This window comes from Phyllobates terribilis, unplaced genomic scaffold (genome assembly GCF_046119375.1).
Source record: "Phyllobates terribilis strain yellow unplaced genomic scaffold, ASM4611937v1 Scaffold_7__3_contigs__length_470593459, whole genome shotgun sequence".
In the NCBI taxonomy this organism is placed as follows: domain Eukaryota; kingdom Metazoa; phylum Chordata; class Amphibia; order Anura; family Dendrobatidae; genus Phyllobates; species Phyllobates terribilis.
The window spans coordinates 80217427-80243116 of NW_027362767.1; the positions used below are offsets into that span (position 1 = coordinate 80217427).

The 25690-nt window shown below is 41.4% G+C and overlaps 1 protein-coding gene across 3 annotated transcripts in view; it reads right to left on the reverse strand.

The window, feature by feature from the left end:
• Positions 1 to 25690, reverse strand: part of PAPLN (papilin, proteoglycan like sulfated glycoprotein) — a 178040-nt gene that overhangs the window by 98363 nt on the left and 53987 nt on the right. For all 3 annotated transcript variants that reach the window (XM_073638866.1, XM_073638865.1, XM_073638867.1), the window contains exons 5-8: positions 5278 to 5338; positions 3519 to 3621; positions 1692 to 1822; positions 363 to 486 (exon numbers count right to left, since the gene is read on the reverse strand). In XM_073638866.1, coding sequence (XP_073494967.1) covers positions 363 to 486; positions 1692 to 1822; positions 3519 to 3621; positions 5278 to 5338 — 419 coding nt within the window. The remainder of the gene's footprint in view (positions 1 to 362; positions 487 to 1691; positions 1823 to 3518; positions 3622 to 5277; positions 5339 to 25690) is intronic.

The following is a 25690-nucleotide window of genomic DNA, read 5'->3' on the forward strand; positions in this document are numbered from 1 at the left end:
TTAGAGTTATTAGATGTAGAATGCAGCAGAGCTCAGAAAGCTGCCATCACCCACATCAGGCTCTGTATGTACATAGTCTATTGACAGTGAGTTGCTTATCACAGCAAAGGGGTGGTGGAGTCGGACAACTTAGCAGATGACTCCTACGTGCTGCTGTCCTCAGATTACATATCAAAAACCTGCTAACAGATTCCCTTTAAATTGTGAAGCAGACATAGATTTTAGGGTTGTTATCCTTTTACTACCGAAGCCAACTGCATACAAGGTTTCTTGAGATATCAGAGCAATGAAAATAAACTCCCCCTCATTCCAAGTAAATGATCATGTCTACCAGTTCTGAACGACCAGATCACAGCACCTACCTTTAGATAACGTAGGAGAATCATAAGATCCTTTGACTTCATAGCAGGAGCTGCCATCCCCTCCACATACTAAGCAGCGGTCCTCTCTTTTGGATGAATCCATCATATTATCGCAGCCAACCGTCTTTTTCAGATCAAAATAATATTTTATAGTGGAAAATAAACAAATTGGATATTTGCATTTAGCCAAGGTTATCATTGACTATTACATAAAAATACACCAACCAATAAGTAGACCAACGACACTATAAAAGATCATCGATGTATTCATCATTGTGATCACATATTTTGTGGATGCCAGAAAGCAACCCATTTACATATTATACTTGAAATGCTATAGTATTTTTATCATTTTAGAGCATATATATATATATATATTTTTTTTTATTTTTTTTTCTCTACGGTATTTCCTATATGGTATAATTGGTATGATCTCTCTATTTTATTGGTCAATGCAATTATGACGATACAAAATTTTAGTTCATATTTTCATGTTACCTATTTTGAGCAATGAAAAACCTTCGCAAGTAAAATTGTTTTTATGTCGACATCTTCCACGTCATAACGGAGGTCTGTGAGGTCTTTTTTTTGCAGGACTAGATATCACTTTAATGGATACCATTTCAGAGTTTAGAAGGATTATTGATTAACTTGTATTACTTTTTTCAGAGGTGAAAAGAAACAAAAGAAACAATGCTAGTTTTTTGTTTGTTTTTATCTTCTGGAGTTTACTGTGCAGAATAAATAACATCACAGTGAAAGTGAATTATTTGGACTTCCAGAGGGAGAAACTTACGGGTTGATAATAAAGAAACCCTCAAGATCGGGTCTCCGGGGCAAAATGTTGGTGACAGAGTCATCTAACTACTTGCATGCTGCGGAAGGTATTGACTGTGGCATCTAAAGGAGTTCTTTTCAATACTGACCACTGTAGCAGTGCGTCAGCTGTAATATACAGCCAACACCAGCTGCTGACCTGCACCATACTTGGCCATGCATTTATGGCACTTGACGTTATCTACATTGAGTTAACTCTTGATGGCGTCAATTGGTTAAATAGGTTGTCTATGATGAGAAAAACATGGCTGCTGTTTTCCATAAACAGCATCACAGTTGTGTTTGCTGATGCACCTCAGCTCCATTAAAGTAAATGAATTGTAGTAGCAAACAATCTGTATAAAGGTCTTGCATTGTTACTGGAAGGAAGTGGATTTTTTTTTTTAACCTACAAACCCCTTTACGCCAAGCAATATATTGTCTTAAAGTAATAAAGAAATGTTATGAAACAATAAAAGGTAAGTTCTAACAAACATTAGAGTTGTGTCCTACCTTGCATACCCCCTCAACACAAATATCTCTTAGGCCTGGTTCACACGGGGTTCCATCAAGCACAGCCATCTTGTGTCGGTAGTAAAAGTTCTCTCCTTTGGGTATGCAATTTAACTCACACTTATTGGATGCTTTAAAAAAACAAAAATACATAGAGCATGATTTATTTTCTCAACAAATAGATTTACTATAGACTTAAACATATAGTTTTTAAAGTGGACAACCCTTATGAAGATCCTGTCTACTACTAAACAAGCCCCTCTTAATTGCTAAAATGCCCGGTCATCAGACCGCCAGGAGACATAGATCCAGTGAATATAAAAATCCTATCCTGTCTAGCAAAGGCTCTAGTGAAAACCAGGTAGACCCTTACTCACGCCCCTCTAGGGTAAGCCCTGCCCATGGCACAGTTGGTCAACACCCACCATAATCACAACCAAAATCAGACTTTTGGGGTAGGAGTCTATCAGCATGGGACACCTAGAATTGGCAATCTTTGCCCACTCTTCCTTGCATTAGCGTTCCAAATGTGCCAGATTGCGAGAGCATCTTCTGTGTACAGCTTCCTCATCAGGTCATTCACAGATTTTCATTTGGATTCAGGCCTGGGCTCTGGCTGGGCCATTCCAAAACTGGCTAAGCCATTCTTATGCTAATTTGGAGATAAGCTTTGGGTCGTTGTCATGGTAAAAGGTGAAATTCCTCTTCATCTTTTTAGCAGAGGGTTGAAGCTTCTGTTGTTAAACTGACTGATGTTTGTAATTGTTAATATTTCCCTCCACATTAACTAAAGCCCCATTTCCAGCTGCCGAAAAACAGCCTCAAAGTATAAAACCGCCTCTACCATGCTTCACTGTGGGTATGGTGTTCTTTTGGTGATGCGTAGGGTTGGCTTTGTTCAAACAAACTTTCTGACATTATGGCCAAAAAGTTTACCCTTTGTCTCACCAGGCCACAACATGTACATAACCAGTATTCCTGCAGTTTCTTTATTGTTGCTGTAAGCTTGTTTACAGCCTTCCAAACCAATTTTCTTATCTTTTCATCAATTTTTTAAAGACATCCTTTTCTAGGTAATTTCACTGTTATGGCAAATATAAACCAATTCTTGATGACCGTCTTTAGTGTTTCATGGTATATCTAATGCCTTGGAAAAAAAATTGTACCCTTCTCCTGACTTTCAACAATGAGATTTCTTTGCTGTGTTGTAAGCTGTTTACAGACCATGGCTTTTGCTGTAAAATGCTAAACTTTATATGGGGGTTAATCAAAATCCCTTTAAATGATGTCAGCTTTTTACTATTTAGTTTTTAACATGAGTTTAAATGTGATTGGCTATTGCTGAACACACTCACATCTCCAATTATAAGAGCATGTTTACACTTATGCAACCACATTTTAGTTTAGATATTTTTATTTCCTCCCTCAAAATGATTTGTTTGTTTCTTAATAGAATTGTACGGATTATACGTGAAGTTAAAGGTGGAAAAAGTTATGAAATGATTCTCCTTGGTATGATTTTTTTTTTTACATGACAAAAGTCTGGCATTTTAACAGGGATGTGTAGACTTTTTATATCCACTGTGCATAATGTATAACACAAGAAACATGGCATAATTTATACTAAAATAATTATCTAGGTATGTGGCATTTCAAAGTAATATTTCCAATACTTTTCTCTGTTACACTGATGTTTTTTGTATCGTAAATAATATTTCATATCCTGAGTAAAGGCTTTATTAAAGATCCCTCATCAGTCATAATATATAATTATTAATTAAAATGTAATGAACAGAATGCAGTTTATTCACAGCTGTATTTCCTTACCTCCATAATATGGCAGCCACTTGTACCTTTTCCCCTGGAATTCCATCCCATCGTACTCCGAGCACTGCTCAGCACGAAAATCGCGAAAGCCTTCAGGGCAATCCTGAGAAGCGGAATAAAGAGAAAACTCCAGTCAGCTCTGCATGGGCTGAACGTTAGATACAGTTTCTCCAATGTAATAGGCACTCATATTAATGAATCGTATTCAGATAAGAACCCTGGAACGAATTTTTGAACAAATTTTTGTATAGCTTTAAAAACAAGCAACAGTGTGCTAGACTGACCGATAGTGTTCCATGATCGACTGATGGGGTCGGGTGGCCCTTTAACCTGTATATAGTGTATCAATAATGCCAAACTAGCAGCTCTTATGTGTGAGCCCCATGGTAAGTCAAACGGTATATATGGTCCAGAGGCTTTCCTCTGGATAATGCTTTAACCTAACCATCCTCCGCCCAACTGTAAAGAATAGAAGAGCTTTGTTTTCTCCTGTTATGGGGGGGAACACTGGTATATTTCCACATCTACAAAAGTTGTGATATACCCCAATCAGCCAGAACATTAATGTAATAGCAATATTGCATAGGTACCTTGTATTAAGCCAAAACAACTCTGAATAATAAAGGCATGGACTTCGACGGGCATCTTGTGATACATGGCACAGACCTCTGATGGGATCCTCAGGTACGTGGCACAGAGACGTTAGCAGCAGATCATTTCAGTAATTTGAGAAAGGACATCATGGTCGAAAGAGTAAAAGGAACAAGGCAAAGTGGAAGACTGGAAACCTGATGGCTTGATACTATCAAGATAATGGTGGAGAAGACCCTGGTGGACCTATCTAGGCTTACGCAAGATTGATTTTCCTACAGAGCATTCATCCATCAAGTCACCATGGCTAGGTATCAAGCCAAAGACCGTTAAAATTAAAAACAAAAAGTTGGAAGGTCGGGCCAGACATGGACTTTGACTGACTTGTGTTTCCAGCACATCCCACAGAAGCTCAATCTGATTGAGGTCTGAGGAATTTGAAACCAAGTTCACACCTTGCACACTTTGTTATCATTCGCAAACCATTCCTGAACAGTTTTTGTAGAGCACTGCCATTAAGAGAGTGCATCCTGGTGCCAATGTGTGCTGCAGTCGCTCTTCTGTGTGATTGGATCTTTTGGGCTAATCCTAGTACTCCGCTGTCCAGTAATCAAACACTATCCTTAGGCGGCAGGAGAGTAATCAATCATCGTGGAAAAAAAAAATAGTAAAAGGCGCACATCAAAAAACTCTTCAGTGCAACTTATGATCTTCTGAAAACAAATGATTATGCTCTAAAAACACATATTCTGCATAAAATAATCGTAACACCAAGTGTGATTAAAAGAAGTTTAGCCTCCAGCTCCATTGGGCAGCTAGGATTTATTCAAGCATTTCTGCCTTCTCCATATTATAGTCTATGTATGACGTAGGACCGGAATCCACTCAGAAGAAAAGCAGCCAATGAAATTACTATAAAACACTAAAACAAAACAATAAATAGCTTGTTCTAAAAAAAAAAAAAAAAAGAACGTACTATTGTATTCAGAGTTTGGAGCGCCGTACTGTTTTTCTCTACAGATCTGCAGTGTTATAGATGACAGATGTTAGACAATGTCCATGAGCCATAATATCAGACTTTGAGGGATGTGTCATGGGATAGGAATATAAGCACCACTGCAATGTAAATATACTTTAGGATTAAAATATTCACGTCCAAGGCTCTTACCTGCACATTGCATGAGCGATAGTTTCTGCTTGGTCCAATACAGTTTGATCCGCCATCTGGCCTAAGGAAGAAGATTCCAAGTTGCATTTAGGACACGACATTTCATTAATCATCATATATCAATGTTACAAGGATCAAACACTCACTAGAACACAATTGCAAAATACATATTGTATTTTTGTGTTATTTTCATAAAAATATAATTATTTAGCCTTGATTAGTCATTAATAAACTCTGTGAACCACAAGAGGGCAGCACATGGCATTTATTTTGTAGCTGATTACCTTCCATGGTTACTTGCAAACCTTAAAATGAACTGTTTTTTTTTTCCAGTTGATTAAACAAATAGGAAATAAAAACAATTAACTAAATATGCTACAAATTACTAAATACTATTCAAACTATTGCCAAAAGGACAAACTTGGCTATAAATCTCTGTGTGTATAGATATTATTTTCTCAGCACATTTGATTGCTTATCATTGTTTATCAGTGACTTTTAATAAATAAAAATGTTGCCACAGCCCCACATTTACCTAATTTATAAGGCTACTATTAACTGTGCAAGAAAAAGCATGTTACTTGCAACTGCGACAGGAGAACAAAAGCTTCTATTTATTGCTTATATAGCACTAACATATTCCATAGTGTTGTAAACAGATGGTAAGAACTCACTCCAGTTAGTTAGCTTTGGAGTACGACAGAATATCCAGAGAAAAAATGTGTAAGCACAAACATGAACTAGGCAGCTGTTTGATGGCCGAAATACAGGTGTAGACCGCCCATTATTCAGCAGCTGATCTAGTAGTCTTGGCCACTATCCAGCTGTGATTTGTAGCACCTGGGAGGGAGGGGTGTAAGCGCACGCCCCCAAAGAGGTCTCTGAAGAAAAGCCCAGTTGCACTACAAGCAGAGATTTCACATACAGCGCTCCAAAATCAACAAATGTGAATAACTTTGCAATGGAGCGACGCAGCTCAAAATGGAAAAGAGCAGCAGAATCAAGGGAACTTAGATTTTGACATGGTATTTAACTCAATTTTTTTTTTAGAGTAAGTGACAGGTCTCCTCCCTAACCCACTTAACCCGTAAGGCTATTTGCATGTTAATGACCAGGTCAATTTTTACAATTCTGACCACTGTCACTTTATGAGGTAATAACGCTTCAACGGATCCCCTTGATTCTGAGATTATTTTTTCGTGACATATTGTACTTCATGAGTGATAACAATTCTTCGATATGACTTGCGTTTATTTGTGAAAAAAACACGGACATTTGGCAAAAATTTTGAACATTTTTCAAACTTTGAATTCTTATGCCTTTAAATCAGAGAGATATGTCACACAATAGTTAATAAATAACATTTCTCACATGTCTACTTTACATCAGCACAATTTTTGAAACAAATTTTTTTTTTGATAGGCAGTTATAAGGGTTAAAAGTTGACCAGCGATTTCTCATTTTTCCAACAAACTTTACAAAAACATTTTTTTAGGGACCACATCACATTTGAAGTGACTTTGAGATGTTAACAGAAAATACCCAAAAGTGACAATTCTAAAAACTGCACCCCTCAACATGCTCAAAACCACATTCAAGAAGTTTATTAACCCTTCATGTGCTTCACAAGCGTTTTTGGAATGTGGGGAAAAAAAATTAACATTTAATTTTTTTTCACAATTACTTTGACCCATTTTTTTTTATTATTTTCTCAAGGGTAACAGGACAAAATGAACCACAAATTTGTTGTGCAATTTCTCATGAGCACGCCAATACCCCATATGTCGGGGGAAAACTATGGTTTGGGCGCACAGCAGGGCTCGGAAGGGAAGGAGCGCCATTTGACTTTTTGAACGCAAAATTGGCTGGAATCGAGAGCGGACGCCATGTCGCGTTTGAAGAGCCCCTGATGTGCCTAAACAGTGGAAACCCCCCACAGGTGACCCCATTTTGGAAACTAGACCCCTCAAGGAATTTATCTAACATGTGGTGAGCACCTTGAACCCCCAGATGATTCACAGAATTTTACAACTGATCTGTGAAAATGAAAAAATATATATTTTTCCCACAAAAATTTTGTTTTAGCCCCAAATATTTTCTTTTTCATAAGGATAGTGAAAATGGATACCAACATTTGTTGTGCAATTTTTGCTGAGTACACAAATACCCCATATGTGGTTGAGAACTACTTTTGAAGCACAGTGCAAAGATCAGAAAGGAAGAAGCGCCATATTGGAGTTCAGATTTTGCTGGACTGGTTTGAGGGAGCAATGTCACATTGGCAGAGCCCCTGAGGTGCCAGAACAACAGAAACTCCCCATATGTGACCTCATTGTACAATCTACACCCCCCCCCCAATGAATCCATCTAGGGGTGCAATGATCATATTGACACGACTTGTGCCTCAGACTTTTATACCATTAGATGGTGAAGAAAGAATAAATCACATTTTTACCACTAAAATGTTGTTTTAGCCCCAAGTTTTTAATTTTTCTATTAGGAGAAATTTTTACTGAGGTCCACTTTTTCCTGCGTGCGCCAATACTTTACATGTAATCAGGAAATACTTTTCAGGCACAGTGCAAAGTTCAGAAAAGAAGGAGCCCCATATTATAGTGCAGATTTTACTGTTATGGTTTGAGGGTGCCATGACCTACTGAGAGAGCCCCTGAGCTGCCAGAACAGCAGAACCCCCCATAAGTGACCCCATTTTACAAACTACACCTCTCAACAAATTCATCTAGGGGTGCAGTGATCATATTGACACTACAGGTGTGACACAGAATTTTATACCATTGGGCAGTGAAGAAAAAAATATTAAATTTTTACCACCAATATTTTGTTTTAGCCCCAGATTTTACATTTTCACATGGGGAAGTAGGTAAAAATTGCACCAAAATTTGTCCCACTATTTCTGCTGAATGTAGAAATACCCCATATGTCGCTGTACAGTACTGCTTAGCCACACAGCGAGACTAGGGAGGGACAGAGCGCTATTTGCTTCCTGGAGCGCAGATTTTCCTACAATAGTTCGTGGACTCCATATATGAGCCCCTAAGTGCTAGAAGAGCAGAATCCCCCTCAAGTGACACAATTTTGGAAATGATACCCCTTTGGGAATTTATCTACAGGTGTAGTGACAATTTTAACTCCATGGGTGTATTCCAGAAACAATCAGCAGTGGATGTTGCGGAGTGAAAATTGCAAACTGCTGTTGTAGTGACCAGTACGATGTAGTGCCCGTACATTGTGCCCAGCTCATGCACCCGTAAATTAGGCGCGGTCTCATCGCTACAGAAGTGCCAAACATGTGGACACTAACTGTGGTTTAGGCACACTGGGGCTCAGAAGGGAGGGGGGGCATTTGGATTACGGGGGCGAAAAGCCATAGCGCTTTTCCAGAGTGTTTGTACTACCATTAACGTGGAAGCCCCCTATATTTCCGTTAACAGATGACAGACCTGAGTGGGTGCTTTTTTTGTGGACTGAGTTGAAGCTTTTATTGGGAACATTTTACATAATATTATGGATCACATTTATCCGGTGCTCTACGCTGAGCACTTACATTGGCATTTCCTTTTAAATCTCCGAGTGACGTAATTCAGATGAAACCCTTGAGGGATCCATTCACTATAATGAGACAGCAGAGTTACTCTGGCCTCCGTCTGGCCTCTGTTCAGCGGTGAACTTTTTTCAGAGGTGCACAAAACTGTGGTTGATGGCACTTTTTATGCACTCCTAATAAAAAGACAGACACCGCCAGATCACAGGTTAGACGGCAGCCACAGTGCCTCCATCTGCCTCATTATAGGGAATCCTCCACTGGGGGTTCCGTCTGAATCACGTATTCCAGAGATTTACACGGAAACCCCGATGTAAGAGCTCAGCGTAGAGCGCAGGATAAATGCAGGACGAGCCTTACTGCAATCTTTGGGAGGCAGAATGAACAAATCAACAGCAGAAGAATTGGTTTCATTTCTTTTTTATGCTGTTCCTCGTGCGGTATAAGTGATTAGATGACTTTATTCTTTAGGTCGGTGCGATTGCAGCGATACCATATTTATATTGGATTTTTATGATTGCCAGCTGTCATACACTAAAAGACACTTTTCTTCAAAAACCAGTTTTTGCATCGCCATATTTGACAGAGTCATGTGAAGGTTTGTTTTTTGCAGGATGACTTGACGTTGTTATTGGTGCCATTTTCAGGCACATGACATTTTTTGATCGCTTTCTATTCCGATTTTTGCAAGGCAGAATAAACAAAAACCAACAATTCAGAAATAGGTTTTTTTCTTTTTGTTTGTTTTTTATGCTGTTCCGCATATGGTAAAATTCATAAGGAAGCTTTATTCTTCCGGTCAGTATGATTACAGCGATACCCATTTATATAGGTTTTTTTAGGTTCTGGCATTTTTACGCAAAAAATATTTTATAGAAAAAATAATTATTTTTGCATCGCTTTATTCTGAGAGCTATAACTTTTATTTTTCGTCTGATGGAGCTGTATGGTGGCTTGTTTTCTGCGGGACAAGATGACGTTTTCAGCTGTACCATTTTTATTTACATTTGTCTTTTTGATCGCGTTTTATTCCTATTTTTGTTCGGAGGTATGATGATAAAGCGGGGCATTTATGCATATAGCATTTATGCATACTTTATCGAAGTGCCATAATTTAGCAAAGTGCCCTGGCAGTTAGAAAATGGCATTGCTAATATCCATCTTTCTTCTCTTCTTACAGGTATATATTTTTCACTGCTTGTGTGATCTGTCCTGAAAACTGCATTATATCTCCATGCAATGCTCTGCAGCCTATCAATTTCTGGTATATATTTTTCACTGCTTGTGTGATCTGTCCTGAAAACTGCATTATATCTCCATGCAATGCTCTGCAGCCTATCAATTTCTGGTATATATTTTTCACTGCTTGTGTGATCTGTCCTGAAAACTGCATTATATCTCCATGCAATGCTCTGCAGCCTATCAATTTCTGGTATATATTTTTCACTGCTTGTGTGATCTGTCCTGAAAACTGCATTATATCTCCATGCAATGCTCTGCAGCCTATCAATTTCTGGTATATATTTTTCACTGCTTGTGTGATCTGTCCTGAAAACTGCATTATATCTCCATGCAATGCTCTGCAGCCTATCAATTTCTGGTATATATTTTTCACTGCTTGTGTGATCTGTCCTGAAAACTGCATTATATCTCCATGCAATGCTCTGCAGCCTATCAATTTCTGGTATATATTTTTCACTGCTTGTGTGATCTGTCCTGAAAACTGCATTATATCTCCATGCAATGCTCTGCAGCCTATCAATTTCTGGTATATATTTTTCACTGCTTGTGTGATCTGTCCTGAAAACTGCATTATATCTCCATGCAATGCTCTGCAGCCTATCAATTTCTGGTATATATTTTTCACTGCTTGTGTGATCTGTCCTGAAAACTGCATTATATCTCCATGCAATGCTCTGCAGCCTATCAATTTCTGGTATATATTTTTCACTGCTTGTGTGATCTGTCCTGAAAACTGCATTATATCTCCATGCAATGCTCTGCAGCCTATCAATTTCTGGTATATATTTTTCACTGCTTGTGTGATCTGTCCTGAAAACTGCATTATATCTCCATGCAATGCTCTGCAGCCTATCAATTTCTGGTATATATTTTTCACTGCTTGTGTGATCTGTCCTGAAAACTGCATTATATCTCCATGCAATGCTCTGCAGCCTATCAATTTCTGGTATATATTTTTCACTGCTTGTGTGATCTGTCCTGAAAACTGCATTATATCTCCATGCAATGCTCTGCAGCCTATCAATTTCTGGTATATATTTTTCACTGCTTGTGTGATCTGTCCTGAAAACTGCATTATATCTCCATGCAATGCTCTGCAGCCTATCAATTTCTGGTATATATTTTTCACTGCTTGTGTGATCTGTCCTGAAAACTGCATTATATCTCCATGCAATGCTCTGCAGCCTATCAATTTCTGGTATATATTTTTTCACTCCTCTAGCTTTTTTATTCCATGATACTTAAAGGTCATCACACTTACTTTAAGAGTTTATGATCCATGCCGAGTTTACTAGTCTGTTTTTTTTTTTTTTTTTTTTCCCTGCACTTTATGGTCTCCTGTTGTCTTTTAAGCTAGTGATTGATTGTTAATGAGTTAAATCTGTGCAGATCTAAGCAGATACGTCCCTATATATTGAGACTTAGTTAAGGGGAGGCATTTATGCATATAGCATTTATGCATACTTTATCGAAGTGCCATAATTTAGCAAAGTGCCCTGGCAGTTAGAAAATGGCATTGCTAATATCCATCTTTCTTCTCTTCTTACAGGTATATATTTTTCACTGCTTGTGTGATCTGTCCTGAAAACTGCATTATATCTCCATGCAATGCTCTGCAGCCTATCAATTTCTGGTATATATTTTTCACTGCTTGTGTGATCTGTCCTGAAAACTGCATTATATCTCCATGCAATGCTCTGCAGCCTATCAATTTCTGGTATATATTTTTCACTGCTTGTGTGATCTGTCCTGAAAACTGCATTATATCTCCATGCAATGCTCTGCAGCCTATCAATTTCTGGTATATATTTTTCACTGCTTGTGTGATCTGTCCTGAAAACTGCATTATATCTCCATGCAATGCTCTGCAGCCTATCAATTTCTGGTATATATTTTTTCACTCCTCTAGCTTTTTTATTCCATGATACTTAAAGGTCATCACACTTACTTTAAGAGTTTATGATCCATGCCGAGTTTACTAGTCTGTTTTTTTTTTTTTTTTTTTTTTCCCTGCACTTTATGGTCTCCTGTTGTCTTTTAAGCTAGTGATTGATTGTTAATGAGTTAAATCTGTGCAGATCTAAGCAGATACGTCCCTATATATTGAGACTTAGTTAAGGGGAGGCATTTATGCGGGGGCATTTATGCATATAGCATTTATGCATACTTTATCGAAGTGCCATAATTTAGCAAAGTGCCCTGGCAGTTAGAAAATGGCATTGCTAATATCCATCTTTCTTCTCTTCTTACAGGTATATATTTTTCACTGCTTGTGTGATCTGTCCTGAAAACTGCATTATATCTCCATGCAATGCTCTGCAGCCTATCAATTTCTGGTATATATTTTTCACTGCTTGTGTGATCTGTCCTGAAAACTGCATTATATCTCCATGCAATGCTCTGCAGCCTATCAATTTCTGGTATATATTTTTCACTGCTTGTGTGATCTGTCCTGAAAACTGCATTATATCTCCATGCAATGCTCTGCAGCCTATCAATTTCTGGTATATATTTTTCACTGCTTGTGTGATCTGTCCTGAAAACTGCATTATATCTCCATGCAATGCTCTGCAGCCTATCAATTTCTGGTATATATTTTTCACTGCTTGTGTGATCTGTCCTGAAAACTGCATTATATCTCCATGCAATGCTCTGCAGCCTATCAATTTCTGGTATATATTTTTCACTGCTTGTGTGATCTGTCCTGAAAACTGCATTATATCTCCATGCAATGCTCTGCAGCCTATCAATTTCTGGTATATATTTTCTCACTGCTTGTGTGATCTGTCCTGAAAACTGCATTATATCTCCATGCAATGCTCTGCAGCCTATCAATTTCTGGTATATATTTTTTCACTCCTCTAGCTTTTTTATTCCATGATACTTAAAGGTCATCACACTTACTTTAAGAGTTTATGATCCATGCCGAGTTTACTAGTCTGTTTTTTTTGTTTTTTTTTCCCTGCACTTTATGGTCTCCTGTTGTCTTTTAAGCTAGTGATTGATTGTTAATGAGTTAAATCTGTGCAGATCTAAGCAGATACGTCCCTATATATTGAGACTTAGTTAAGGGGAGGCATTTATGCGGGGGCATTTATGCATATAGCATTTATGCATACTTTATCAAAGTGCCATAATTTAGCAAAGTGCCCTGGCAGTTAGAAAATGGCATTGCTAATATCCATCTTTCTTCTCTTCTTACAGGTATATATTTTTCACTGCTTGTGTGATCTGTCCTGAAAACTGCATTATATCTCCATGCAATGCTCTGCAGCCTATCAATTTCTGGTATATATTTTTCACTGCTTGTGTGATCTGTCCTGAAAACTGCATTATATCTCCATGCAATGCTCTGCAGCCTATCAATTTCTGGTATATATTTTTCACTGCTTGTGTGATCTGTCCTGAAAACTGCATTATATCTCCATGCAATGCTCTGCAGCCTATCAATTTCTGGTATATATTTTTCACTGCTTGTGTGATCTGTCCTGAAAACTGCATTATATCTCCATGCAATGCTCTGCAGCCTATCAATTTCTGGTATATATTTTTCACTGCTTGTGTGATCTGTCCTGAAAACTGCATTATATCTCCATGCAATGCTCTGCAGCCTATCAATTTCTGGTATATATTTTTCACTGCTTGTGTGATCTGTCCTGAAAACTGCATTATATCTCCATGCAATGCTCTGCAGCCTATCAATTTCTGGTATATATTTTTCACTGCTTGTGTGATCTGTCCTGAAAACTGCATTATATCTCCATGCAATGCTCTGCAGCCTATCAATTTCTGGTATATATTTTTCACTGCTTGTGTGATCTGTCCTGAAAACTGCATTATATCTCCATGCAATGCTCTGCAGCCTATCAATTTCTGGTATATATTTTTCACTGCTTGTGTGATCTGTCCTGAAAACTGCATTATATCTCCATGCAATGCTCTGCAGCCTATCAATTTCTGGTATATATTTTTCACTGCTTGTGTGATCTGTCCTGAAAACTGCATTATATCTCCATGCAATGCTCTGCAGCCTATCAATTTCTGGTATATATTTTTCACTGCTTGTGTGATCTGTCCTGAAAACTGCATTATATCTCCATGCAATGCTCTGCAGCCTATCAATTTCTGGTATATATTTTTCACTGCTTGTGTGATCTGTCCTGAAAACTGCATTATATCTCCATGCAATGCTCTGCAGCCTATCAATTTCTGGTATATATTTTTCACTGCTTGTGTGATCTGTCCTGAAAACTGCATTATATCTCCATGCAATGCTCTGCAGCCTATCAATTTCTGGTATATATTTTTCACTGCTTGTGTGATCTGTCCTGAAAACTGCATTATATCTCCATGCAATGCTCTGCAGCCTATCAATTTCTGGTATATATTTTCTCACTGCTTGTGTGATCTGTCCTGAAAACTGCATTATATCTCCATGCAATGCTCTGCAGCCTATCAATTTCTGGTATATATTTTTTCACTCCTCTAGCTTTTTTATTCCATGATACTTAAAGGTCATCACACTTACTTTAAGAGTTTATGATCCATGCCGAGTTTACTAGTCTGTTTTTTTTGTTTTTTTTTCCCTGCACTTTATGGTCTCCTGTTGTCTTTTAAGCTAGTGATTGATTGTTAATGAGTTAAATCTGTGCAGATCTAAGCAGATACGTCCCTATATATTGAGACTTAGTTAAGGGGAGGCATTTATGCGGGGGCATTTATGCATATAGCATTTATGCATACTTTATCAAAGTGCCATAATTTAGCAAAGTGCCCTGGCAGTTAGAAAATGGCAGTTGGACAGGGCAGGAGACAGGTAAGACATGCAAGACAATTAAACAAACTTGCTTCCAGGTCATCTTTTTGGCAAACAGTATTCACCATTTGTATCTGTGCCATTTATACTCTGGTTGCTACAATCATCCACATTCACCGTTCACCCACAAATGCGGCACACTTCATCCATATTAATCCCTCACTCCTCTCTTCTCCTATGTACAGTTGTCATGCTCTCTTCACAATGTTATACCACGCAGATCCATTCATTCCCACCATACAACGCAGGAAACGCTCTCACAAATCACTCAATCATCTGCTCACTCTCTGTATCTTCCTTCTATTAGTTGCAGGTGATATTTCTCCCAACCCAGGACCCTCCAGTAATAATAACACTAACTCTTTCCCTGTTACATTCAGAAACCCTGCTAATCTCATTAATATTCCCTGCATATCTTCTGTCTCATTCAACTGTGCCCTTTGGAATGCACGCTCAGCTTGTAATAAACTCTCTTACATCCATGACTTTTTCCTCTCTAATTCCCTCAACCTTCTGGCTCTCACTGAAACCTGGATCCAGCAGTCGGACACCACCGCCGCTGCAGCTCTCTCCTATGGTGGCCTACATTTCTCTCATACCCCGCGACCTGACAACAGATCAGGTGGAGGTGTTGGTCTGCTTCTTTCAACAAAATGTACTTTTCAGGTTATCCCCCCTGTACCCTCCCTTATCTTCCCGTCCTTTGAGGCCCACACAGTCAGACTCTACCGGCCCTTCTCCCTGCGAGTGGCGGTTGTCTATCGCCCCCCAGGTCCGCCCCGTCAATTCCTGGATCACTTTGCTGCCTGGCTTACAAATTTTCTATCCTGCGACATCCCCACGATAATCATGGGAGACTTTAACATCCCAATTGGCGATCCTCTTTCCCCATCTGCCACGCATCTTTTATCATTAACCTCCTCCTTCGGCCTTTCACAGCTTGCTAATTCTCCTACACATGAGGACGGGAACACATTGGACCTGATCTTCTCCCGGCTTTGCTCAGTACATGACTTTACTAACTCTCCCCTTCCACTCTCTGACCATAATCTTCTTTCATTCTCTGTCAAGAACTGTGACTCTACTCAAGACACTCCCACCGTCCACACTTATAGAAATTTACGCGCCATTAACACCCATAAATTTATAAAAAGGTTGCAATCATCATTGGCCCCAATCTCCTCCCTCTCATGTCCCGAATCTGCATTGAAGCATTATAACAAAATAATGCTATGCGCCCTGGATGAAGCCGCACCTCCTACACAAAGAACAATTCGGCATAGACGGCGACAACCCTGGCACACGCCTCAAACACGTCTTCTCCAGAGGTACTCCAGGTGCGCTGAACGGCTGTGGAGAAAATCAAATCTGCCCGAAGATTTCCTCCACTATAAATTTATGCTGAAAACATATAACTCTGCCCTTCACCTCTCCAAACAAACCTACTTTAACAACCTCATCATCTCACTTTCCAATAATCCTAAACGACTCTTTGACACGTTTCATTCTCTCCTCAATCAAACAGCACAGGCCCCGACCACCGACCTCAGCGCTGACGATCTGGCTAACTATTTCAAAGAAAAAATTGACCATATCCGACAGGAAATTTTCTCCCAATCCCCAAATGTTATGCATGCTCCCCCCGCCACATTGTATCTTGCTCATTTTCTGACTTCGAACCAGTCACGGAAGATGAAGTGATCAGGCTCCTTGCATCTTCTCGCCCTACCACCTGCACCAGCGACCCTATTCCCTCACATCTCCTTCAGTCCCTTGCTCCAGCTGTCACCTCTCACCTAACTAAAATTTTCAACCTTTCCCTCTCATCTGGTATCTTTCCCTCTTCTTTTAAACACGCCAGCATACAACCATTACTTAAAAAACCATCCCTCGACCAGAACTGCACGGCCAACTACAGACCTGTTTCCAATCTTCCCTTTATCTCTAAACTCCTGGAACGCCTGGTCCACTCCCGTCTAATCCACTATCTCTCAGACAACTCTCTTCTTGACCCTTTACAATCTGGTTTCCGCTCTTTACATTCTACTGAAACTGCCCTCACTAAAGTCTCTAATGATCTACTAACAGCTAAATCTAATGGTCACTACTCCCTGCTGATTCTCCTGGATCTCTCTGCAGCATTTGACACTGTGGATCACCAGCTCCTCCTCACTATGCTCTGCACTATTGGCCTCAAGGACACGGTTCTCTCCTGGTTCTCCTCTTATCTCTCTGACCGCTCCTTCTCTGTGCCTTTTGCCGGCTCCTCCTCCTCCCTACTTCCTCTTACTGTCGGGGTTCCTCAAGGATCAGTCCTAGGCCCCCTTCTTTTCTCCTTATACACCGCTCCTATTGGACAAACAATCAGTAGATTCGGTTTTCAGTACCATCTCTATGCTGATGACACCCAATTATACACCTCTGCTCCGGACATCACCCCTGCATTACTACAAAAGACCAGTGATTGTCTTTCTGCTGTGTCTAACATTATGTCCTCCCTCTACCTAAAACTGAATCTGTCAAAAACTGAACTACTCGTCTTTCCTCCCTCCATTAATCTGCCTGTGCCCGATATTGCCATCTCCGTTTGTGGCTCAACCATTACTCCCCAGCTACAAGCCCGCTGTCTTGGGGTCATTTTTGATTCAGATCTTTCTTTCACTCCTCACATCAAATCACTCGCTCGTTCATGTCATCTACACCTCAAAAACATCTCAAGAATCAGGACTTTTCTCACCTTTGACTCGGCAAAAACTCTTACTGTCGCTCTTATTCATTCTCGTCTTGACTATTGCAACGCTCTACTAATCGGTCTCCCTCTTACTAAACTCTCCCCCCTCCAATCCGTCCTGAACGCAGCAGCCAGGATCATATTCCTCGCCAACCGCTACTCAGATGCCTCTTCCCTGTGCCAGTCATTGCATTGGTTGCCCATCCAATATAGAGTTCGTTTTAAACTTATCACGCTTACCCACAAAGCGCTCCATGCTTCAGTACCCCCCTACATCTCCTCCCTTGTCTCAGTCTACCACCCTACACGTGCCCTCCGTTCTGCAAATGACTTGAAACTAAAATCCTCCATAATCCGAACTTCCCACTCCCGTCTCCAAGATTTCTCGCGTGCTGCGCCAATTCTCTGGAATGCACTACCCAGGACAGTTCGATTAATTCCCAATACCCACAGTTTCAAGCGAACCCTAAAAACACATTTCTTTAGACTGGCGTATCACCTAAACACACTCTGTCCATCCCAGCTTTCCCCCATATTAAAATCTTCTTCGGGTTCAAACCAACCATGCACATAAAAGCCTCTGTCAGGACTGCACACATACTGGCTGGCGACCAGTCCATGTATTATTATTTATCCTATTCAGTATATCAAGGCTGCATTATACAATATATGTACTTTTTACCTTTTGTGTCTCCCCCACTTCCTCATAGACTGTAAGCTCGCGAGCAGGGCCCTCACTCCGTTCGATATGAGATATGCTTATTCTGTATTGTCTGTATAAGTCCCCCCTAAAATTTGTAAAGTGCTGCGGAATATGTTGGCGCTATAAAAATAAACTATTATTATTATTATTATTATAAAGCATCTTTTTTTTTTTTTTTTTTTTTTTTTTTTTTTTACTGAGGGACAGTTTTATAGGTCAGGTTATTTCGGACATGGCAATACCAAATATGTGTACTTTTAGTGTTATGGGGTTTATTTTCATAATATATATTTTTTTATTTAGTTTAAAAAAAAAAATAAAAATTTACAACTTTTTTTTCACTTTTTTCTTTTTTTCACTTAGTCCCCCTATGGGACTTTCACTTTCTGCAGTCTGATCGCACTTATAAGGTATAGCAATGCAGGATCACTGCCTTACCTTATGACCGGTCAGTGCAGTAGACACAAGTTAGTTAGATCATGCATTGCGCATGGTCTAACTACCTTGCTAGTGCCGGGTGACACGGATGTCATCATGGCGACATCGGGTCACCATGGCAATGATCGGAACCCCGCGATTACATTGTGGGGGCACCGATCCAAGAGCAGAGGGGCTTTCTTCCTGCTGTCTGCTCGCTAAATGCAGTGTTTGCAGCATTTGGGGGTTAAAGTTCTGGTGCGGGCACCGCTCCTAGCACTTAGTGCCGGGTGTAAGCTGTCAGAATTAGCTGACACCCGGTGGTGATTGCGTGCAAATCGCCTAGACGCATCCATGCGTCCAAGCCCAGTAAGTACCAGACCACATGGACGTATGGCTATGTCTAAGGTCGTAAAGGAGTTAAAGAGTCATTTTAATTTTTATTTCATACATCCATAGTGCACAAGAAAATAAGAAACTTTATAATATATCTTATTAGAGAAATCGGCTTCTTTCTCCTCCTGGACTGATCATTCATTCTCAATTCATGGGTAAAATCTGTGAAGTCATATTTTCCCATTTTCAAGATAGGAGATGACAGCTGTTGTTCTTTTAATTCTATGGAGAGGGATGAAATGAGGGGGAGCTAGAGGCAGACACAGACATTCTGCTGCAAGTTCTCGACAGCTACAGTTCTCCATAGAACTTTATAAGCACCAAGTGTCATCTCCTATCTCAGTAGTGGGAACGTCTGTATTCAGTGAAGGCAGATTTTACCTGTGAATTGATAATTTTGAGAATAAATGATCAGTCCGGGGGGAGAAAGAAGTGGATTTCTTTGAAAAGATATATGACAAATGTTTTTATTTTCATATGAACACTTGATTTCTGAAAAAAAAAGTTGCTGTTTAAGTAGAACACATACACAGATATGCAATCGTATACTAATTATTTGCACAACTCTGTCCAAGGTTTAGTTTTAGAAGACAACAGGTAAGGACTTGAGTGTTTCTGAATTCCTATGTTACAGGTGCAAGCCTTAGCGAATGCTACAGAAAATGTAAAAAAAAGTTGGGTAAAAGACAATTTTTGCACTCCATATCTGAGAAACAGATGAAACAATTATTGATTTTAATAGTTGCATTATTTTAGTTGTGCCTACAGCTCCTAATGTGACCCATGTGTCTCCATAGTGACAGACTACAAACTGTGTAGTCTGACCATGCAGTCACACTTTTCACCCCATCTGTCTCTTACCATCTTACAGATATCCAAGGGGTAATGTTTCTCCTTGTGGAGAGTGACATGTTAAGCATGTCAAGTTGAGGAGACTGATACTCATTTTCTTCGATTTCCTCACTTAGCAAAAAGTCCAGGATGCCCTGATCAACCAGGAATTGCTGGCATGAATACTTTATTACCGTGAACCTCTAAGGTTTCCATTAATCCCTTAAAATACTTGATGGTCAACAGTAGCTTTGAGTTGTCCACCCTTGGGGGCAGTTTTCTTTTTTTTTTTTTTCTTCCTTAAAAGCACATATTTGGGTTAAAAATCATTTTTGCAATTGATTATCATTAAAAATTTTGCACCATTTGGCTGTTACAGGCCTTTTTTTCTCCTGCACATTCAACTTTGATGTGGACTGTGACCAGAAATCAGCCAATCTGAGTGGAGCTGAGAAAAAGGCAGATTAAAAAAGAAGTTACACGCTCCCTTGTCAGATCATCATAGAGAGCTCAATGTTGGGTTCTCAGTTAACTCATTCTGCAGACAGGAATAGACAGTGCAACACAGAGGCTACAGAAGGCAAACGGTGCAAAATTGTTAATGAGACCCAAGTCCTAAAATGATTTTTAGCTTAAATTACATTCATTTAAAGAGAACCTTTCACCAAAATTTTCATGTTGAGCTGGACACAAGATGCAATGGTGGCTGCGGAGCAGAATAACATTTCATTTTTAATTTTTTTTTAATTTTGCCTCTTCGATGCCGAGATATTATCAAAGTATTTAGAACCTAATGAGTTAACTTTAGCCAAGTGGGTGTGATCGCTGGGGGCCTGTACTTCTCCCTATATGAGATGCTATTTGATAACACCCACTTGGACATAAAAGTTAACTCATTAGGTGCCAAATACTTTCATTGCTAATATCTCCACAACGGAGAGGCGAAACTGACGAGCAGTAAGATAAGCGCAATGTGAAAGCACCCTTAGGAGACAGCTGGCATTCCTTGACAATCCCTCCTCAGGAATGAAGCCCCAGGGGGGAGATCAGATCATTGATATTTTACATGTCACATAGAACAGTGCCGTAATTAATGCTGTACCTAGGTTTCCAATTAAAGGGGATGTCTATTTAAAAAAAATAACAACGGTGTAATGATATGTAACTGACTAACGCACTTCTTTTAGCAAAGTTCCACTGATGTGGTTGTTGAGCACAGAGCCAGATATGGAGCTGCAGGGTCCCTGAGTCAGCATATTGTCAGAGTGGGGTGGGAAGGGGGCTGGCCGAGTACTCAGATATGAGGTCATGTCTCATATCTAGGCATGAACCATTCTGTCATGGCCAAAGCATGGAAAGAGAAGAGGGCTCCAGACGCAGCACTGATAACGTGCCAACACTCACATAGACATATATAGATTCATATATACATATACACACAGTGGGTGAAATAAGTGTTGAATACGTCACCAATTTTCTAAGTAAACATATTTCTAAAGGTGCTATTGACACGAAATTCTCACCAGATGTCGGTAACAACCAGGGCCGGCGTCAGCACCCGGCGCACCCGGGCAAGTGCCAGGGCCCTGAGCAGGCGGGGGAGCCCACTTGCAGTCGGGCACCCCGCAGGGCTATGGGCGGAGGAGAGCGGTGCCAGCACCCGCCCTTCTCCCCCGCTTGCTCAGGGCCCCGGCAGCAGGATACTTACCCCTCCCCGTACCTCCGCAGATCCGCTGTCTTCCTGCTGTGCGCTCCCTGTGACGTCTCAGGTCAGAGGGTGCGGTGACGTCTTTACACCGCGCCCTCTCCTGAGCCGGCACAGGCAGCGCAGAGCGGGAAGACGCCGGCGACGCTGGAGTCCGGACCTGAGCAGCGGCAGCAGGTGAGAAGTGAGGTGAGAATTAGATTTATTTATTTTCTTTTTTATGTATGGAGGCATGGGGCATAATATGGGGGGGGGGGGGTGACATCCTGCATGGGGCATTATAAAGAGGGGGGGGGGTGACATCCTGCATGGGGCATTATAAAGAGGGGAGGGGGTGACATCCTGCATGGGGCATTATAAAGAGGGGGAGATGACATCCTGCATGGGGCTTTATAAAGAGAGGGGGTGACATCCTGCATGGGGCATTATAAAGAGGGGAGGGGGTGACATCCTGCATGGGGCATTATAAAGAGGGGGGGATGACATCCTGCATGGGGCATTATAAAGAGGGGGGGATGACATCCTGCATGGGGCATTATAAAGAGGGGGGGATGACATCCTGCATGGGGCTTTATAAAGAGAGGGGGTGACATCCTGCATGGGGCATTATAAAGAGGGGAGGGGGTGACATCCTGCATGGGGCATTATAAAGAGGGGAGGGGGTGACATCCTGCATGGGGCATTATAAAGAGGGGGGATGACATCCTGCATGGGGCATTATAAAGAGGAGGGGGTGACATCCTGCATGGGGCATTATAAAGAGGGGGGATGACATCCTGCATGGGGCATTATAAAGAGGGGGGATGACATCCTGCATGGGGCATTATAAAGAGGGGGGGTGACATCCTGCATGGGGCATTATAAAGAGGGGGGGTGACATCCTGCATGGGGCATTATAAAGAGGGGGGGGATGACATCCTGCATGGGGCTTTATAAAGAGAGGGGGTGACATCCTGCATGGGGCATTATAAAGAGGGGGGGTGACATCCTGCATGGGGCATTATAAAGAGGGGGGGGATGACATCCTGCATGGGGCTTTATAAAGAGAGGGGGTGACATCCTGCATGGGGCATTATAAAGAGAGGGGGTGACATCCTGCATGGGGCATTATAAAGAGGGGAGGGGGTGACATCCTGCATGGGGCATTATAAAGAGGGGAGGGGGTGACATCCTGCATGGGGCATTATAAAGAGGGGGGGATGACATCCTGCATGGGGCATTATAAAGAGGGGGGGATGACATCCTGCATGGGGCATTATAAAGAGGGGGGGATGACATCCTGCATGGGGCTTTATAAAGAGAGGGGGTGACATCCTGCATGGGGCATTATAAAGAGGGGAGGGGGTGACATCCTGCATGGGGCATTATAAAGAGGGGAGGGGGTGACATCCTGCATGGGGCATTATAAAGAGGGGGGATGACATCCTGCATGGGGCATTATAAAGAGGAGGGGGTGACATCCTGCATGGGGCATTATAAAGAGGGGGGATGACATCCTGCATGGGGCATTATAAAGAGGGGGGATGACATCCTGCATGGGGCATTATAAAGAGGGGGGGTGACATCCTGCATGGGGCATTATAAAGAGGGGGGGTGACATCCTGCATGGGGCATTATAAAGAGGGGGGGGATGACATCCTGCATGGGGCTTTATAAAGAGAGGGGGTGACATCCTGCATGGGGCATTATAAAGAGGGGGGGTGACATCCTGCATGGGGCATTATAAAGAGGGGGGGGATGACATCCTGCATGGGGCTTTATAAAGAGAGGGGGTGACATCCTGCATGGGGCATTATAAAGAGAGGGGGTGACATCCTGCATGGGGCATTATAAAGAGGGGAGGGGGTGACATCCTGCATGGGGCATTATAAAGAGGGGAGGGGGTGACATCCTGCATGGGGCATTATAAAGAGGGGAGGGGGTGACATCCTGCATGGGGCATTATAAAGAGGGGGGGTGACATCCTGCATGGGGCATTATAAAGAGGGGGGGGATGACATCCTGCATGGGGCTTTATAAAGAGAGGGGGTGACATCCTGCATGGGGCATTATAAAGAGAGGGGGTGACATCCTGCATGGGGCATTATAAAGAGGGGAGGGGGTGACATCCTGCATGGGGCATTATAAAGAGGGGAGGGGGTGACATCCTGCATGGGGCATTATAAAGAGGGGAGGGGGTGACATCCTGCATGGGGCATTATAAAGAGGGGGGGTGACATCCTGCATGGGGCATTATAAAGAGAGGGGGTGACATCCTGCACGGGGCATTATAAAGAGAGGGGGGTGACATCCTGCACGGGGCATTATAAAGAGAGGGGGGTGACATCCTGCACGGGGCATTATAAAAAGAGGGGGTGACATCCTGCATGGGGCATTATAAAGAGAGGGGGGTGACCTCCTGCATGGGGCATTATAAAGAGGGGGGGGTGACCTCCTGCATGGGGCATTATAAAGAAGGGGGATGACCTCCTGCATGGGGCATTATAAAGAGAGGGGGTGACATCCTGCATGGGGCATTATAAAGAGAGGGGGTGACATCCTGCATGGGGCATTATAAAGAGAGGGGGGTGACATCCTGCACGAGGCATTATAAAGAGAGGGGGGTGACATCCTGCACGGGGCATTATAAAGAGAGGGGGTGACATCCTGCACGGGGCATTATAAAGAGGGGGGGGTGACATCCTGCATGGGGCATTATAAAGAGAGGGGGGTGACATCCTGCACGGGGCATTATAAAGAGAGGGGGGTGACATCCTGCACGGGGCATTATAAAGAGAGGGGGGTGACATCCTGCACGGGGCATTATAAAAAGAGGGGGTGACATCCTGCATGGGGCATTATAAAGAGGGGGGTGACATCATTTTACCATAAACCGGCTACGACCAGGTGCTCCCTGCAAGACTTCAAACAGAGAAGTGAAAATAATTATCAGAAGAGTTGTCCAAGAGCCAGTGATCACCTGTGGAGAGCTACAGAAAGACCTGGAATCAGCAGGTACAATTGTTTCAAAGTAATGCACTCAACCTCCATGGCCTGTATGTACGCTCACCACGCAAGACTCCATTGCTGAACAAAAAGCATGTTTAAGCACGTTTAGTTTACTCAACAACATATAGACAAGCCTGTGAAATACTGGGAGAATATAGTCTGCTCAGATGAGACCAATATTGAACTCTTTGGATGTCATAATGCACACCATATTTGGAGCCCAAAAGGCTCTGCATGTCGTCCCAAAAACACCATACCAACAGTGACGTTTAGAGGTGGAAACATCATGGTGTGGGGCTGTTTTTCAGCATACGGCACTGGCAAGCTTTATGTAATTGAATGACGAATGAATGGACAAATGTACCAAGACATTCTTAATAAAAATCTGCTGCCATCTACCTGAAGGATGAAGATTAAACGAGGGTGGACATTTCAGCAAGACAATGATCCCAAACACACAGTCAAGGAATCTCTCAACTGGTTTCATAGAAAGAAAAAGCTGCTAGAATGGCTGAGCAATCACCGGACCTGAATCCAATAGAAAATGTATGGAAGGAACTAAAGCTCAGAGTTCATAGACATAGCCCACGGAAGCTTCAAGGTGTGAAGAGTGTTTGTGTGGAAAAATGGGCCAAAATCACACCTGAGCGATGCCTGCAACTAGTTTCTCCATACAGGAGGTGTCTTGAAGCTTCATCACCAACAAAGGCTTTTGTAAAAAGTATTAAATACATTTCAGTAAGCTGGTTCAATACTTTTTCCCTGTGTCATTTCTCATTATTACACATAACTTAATTTATGAACTTTATCTATGGTTTGATTTCTCTGCCTGTGTGGATTGGATGGGTTGTTACACACATCTTGTGACAATTTCATGTCAACAGCACCTTCAGAAATATATTCATTTAGAAAATTGGTGACGTATTCAATACTTATTTCACTCGCTGTACACACACACAATTATATATACACATTGAGTGGTCTCAGACCCTTAAACCCAAGCATCATATGTGTCGACAATT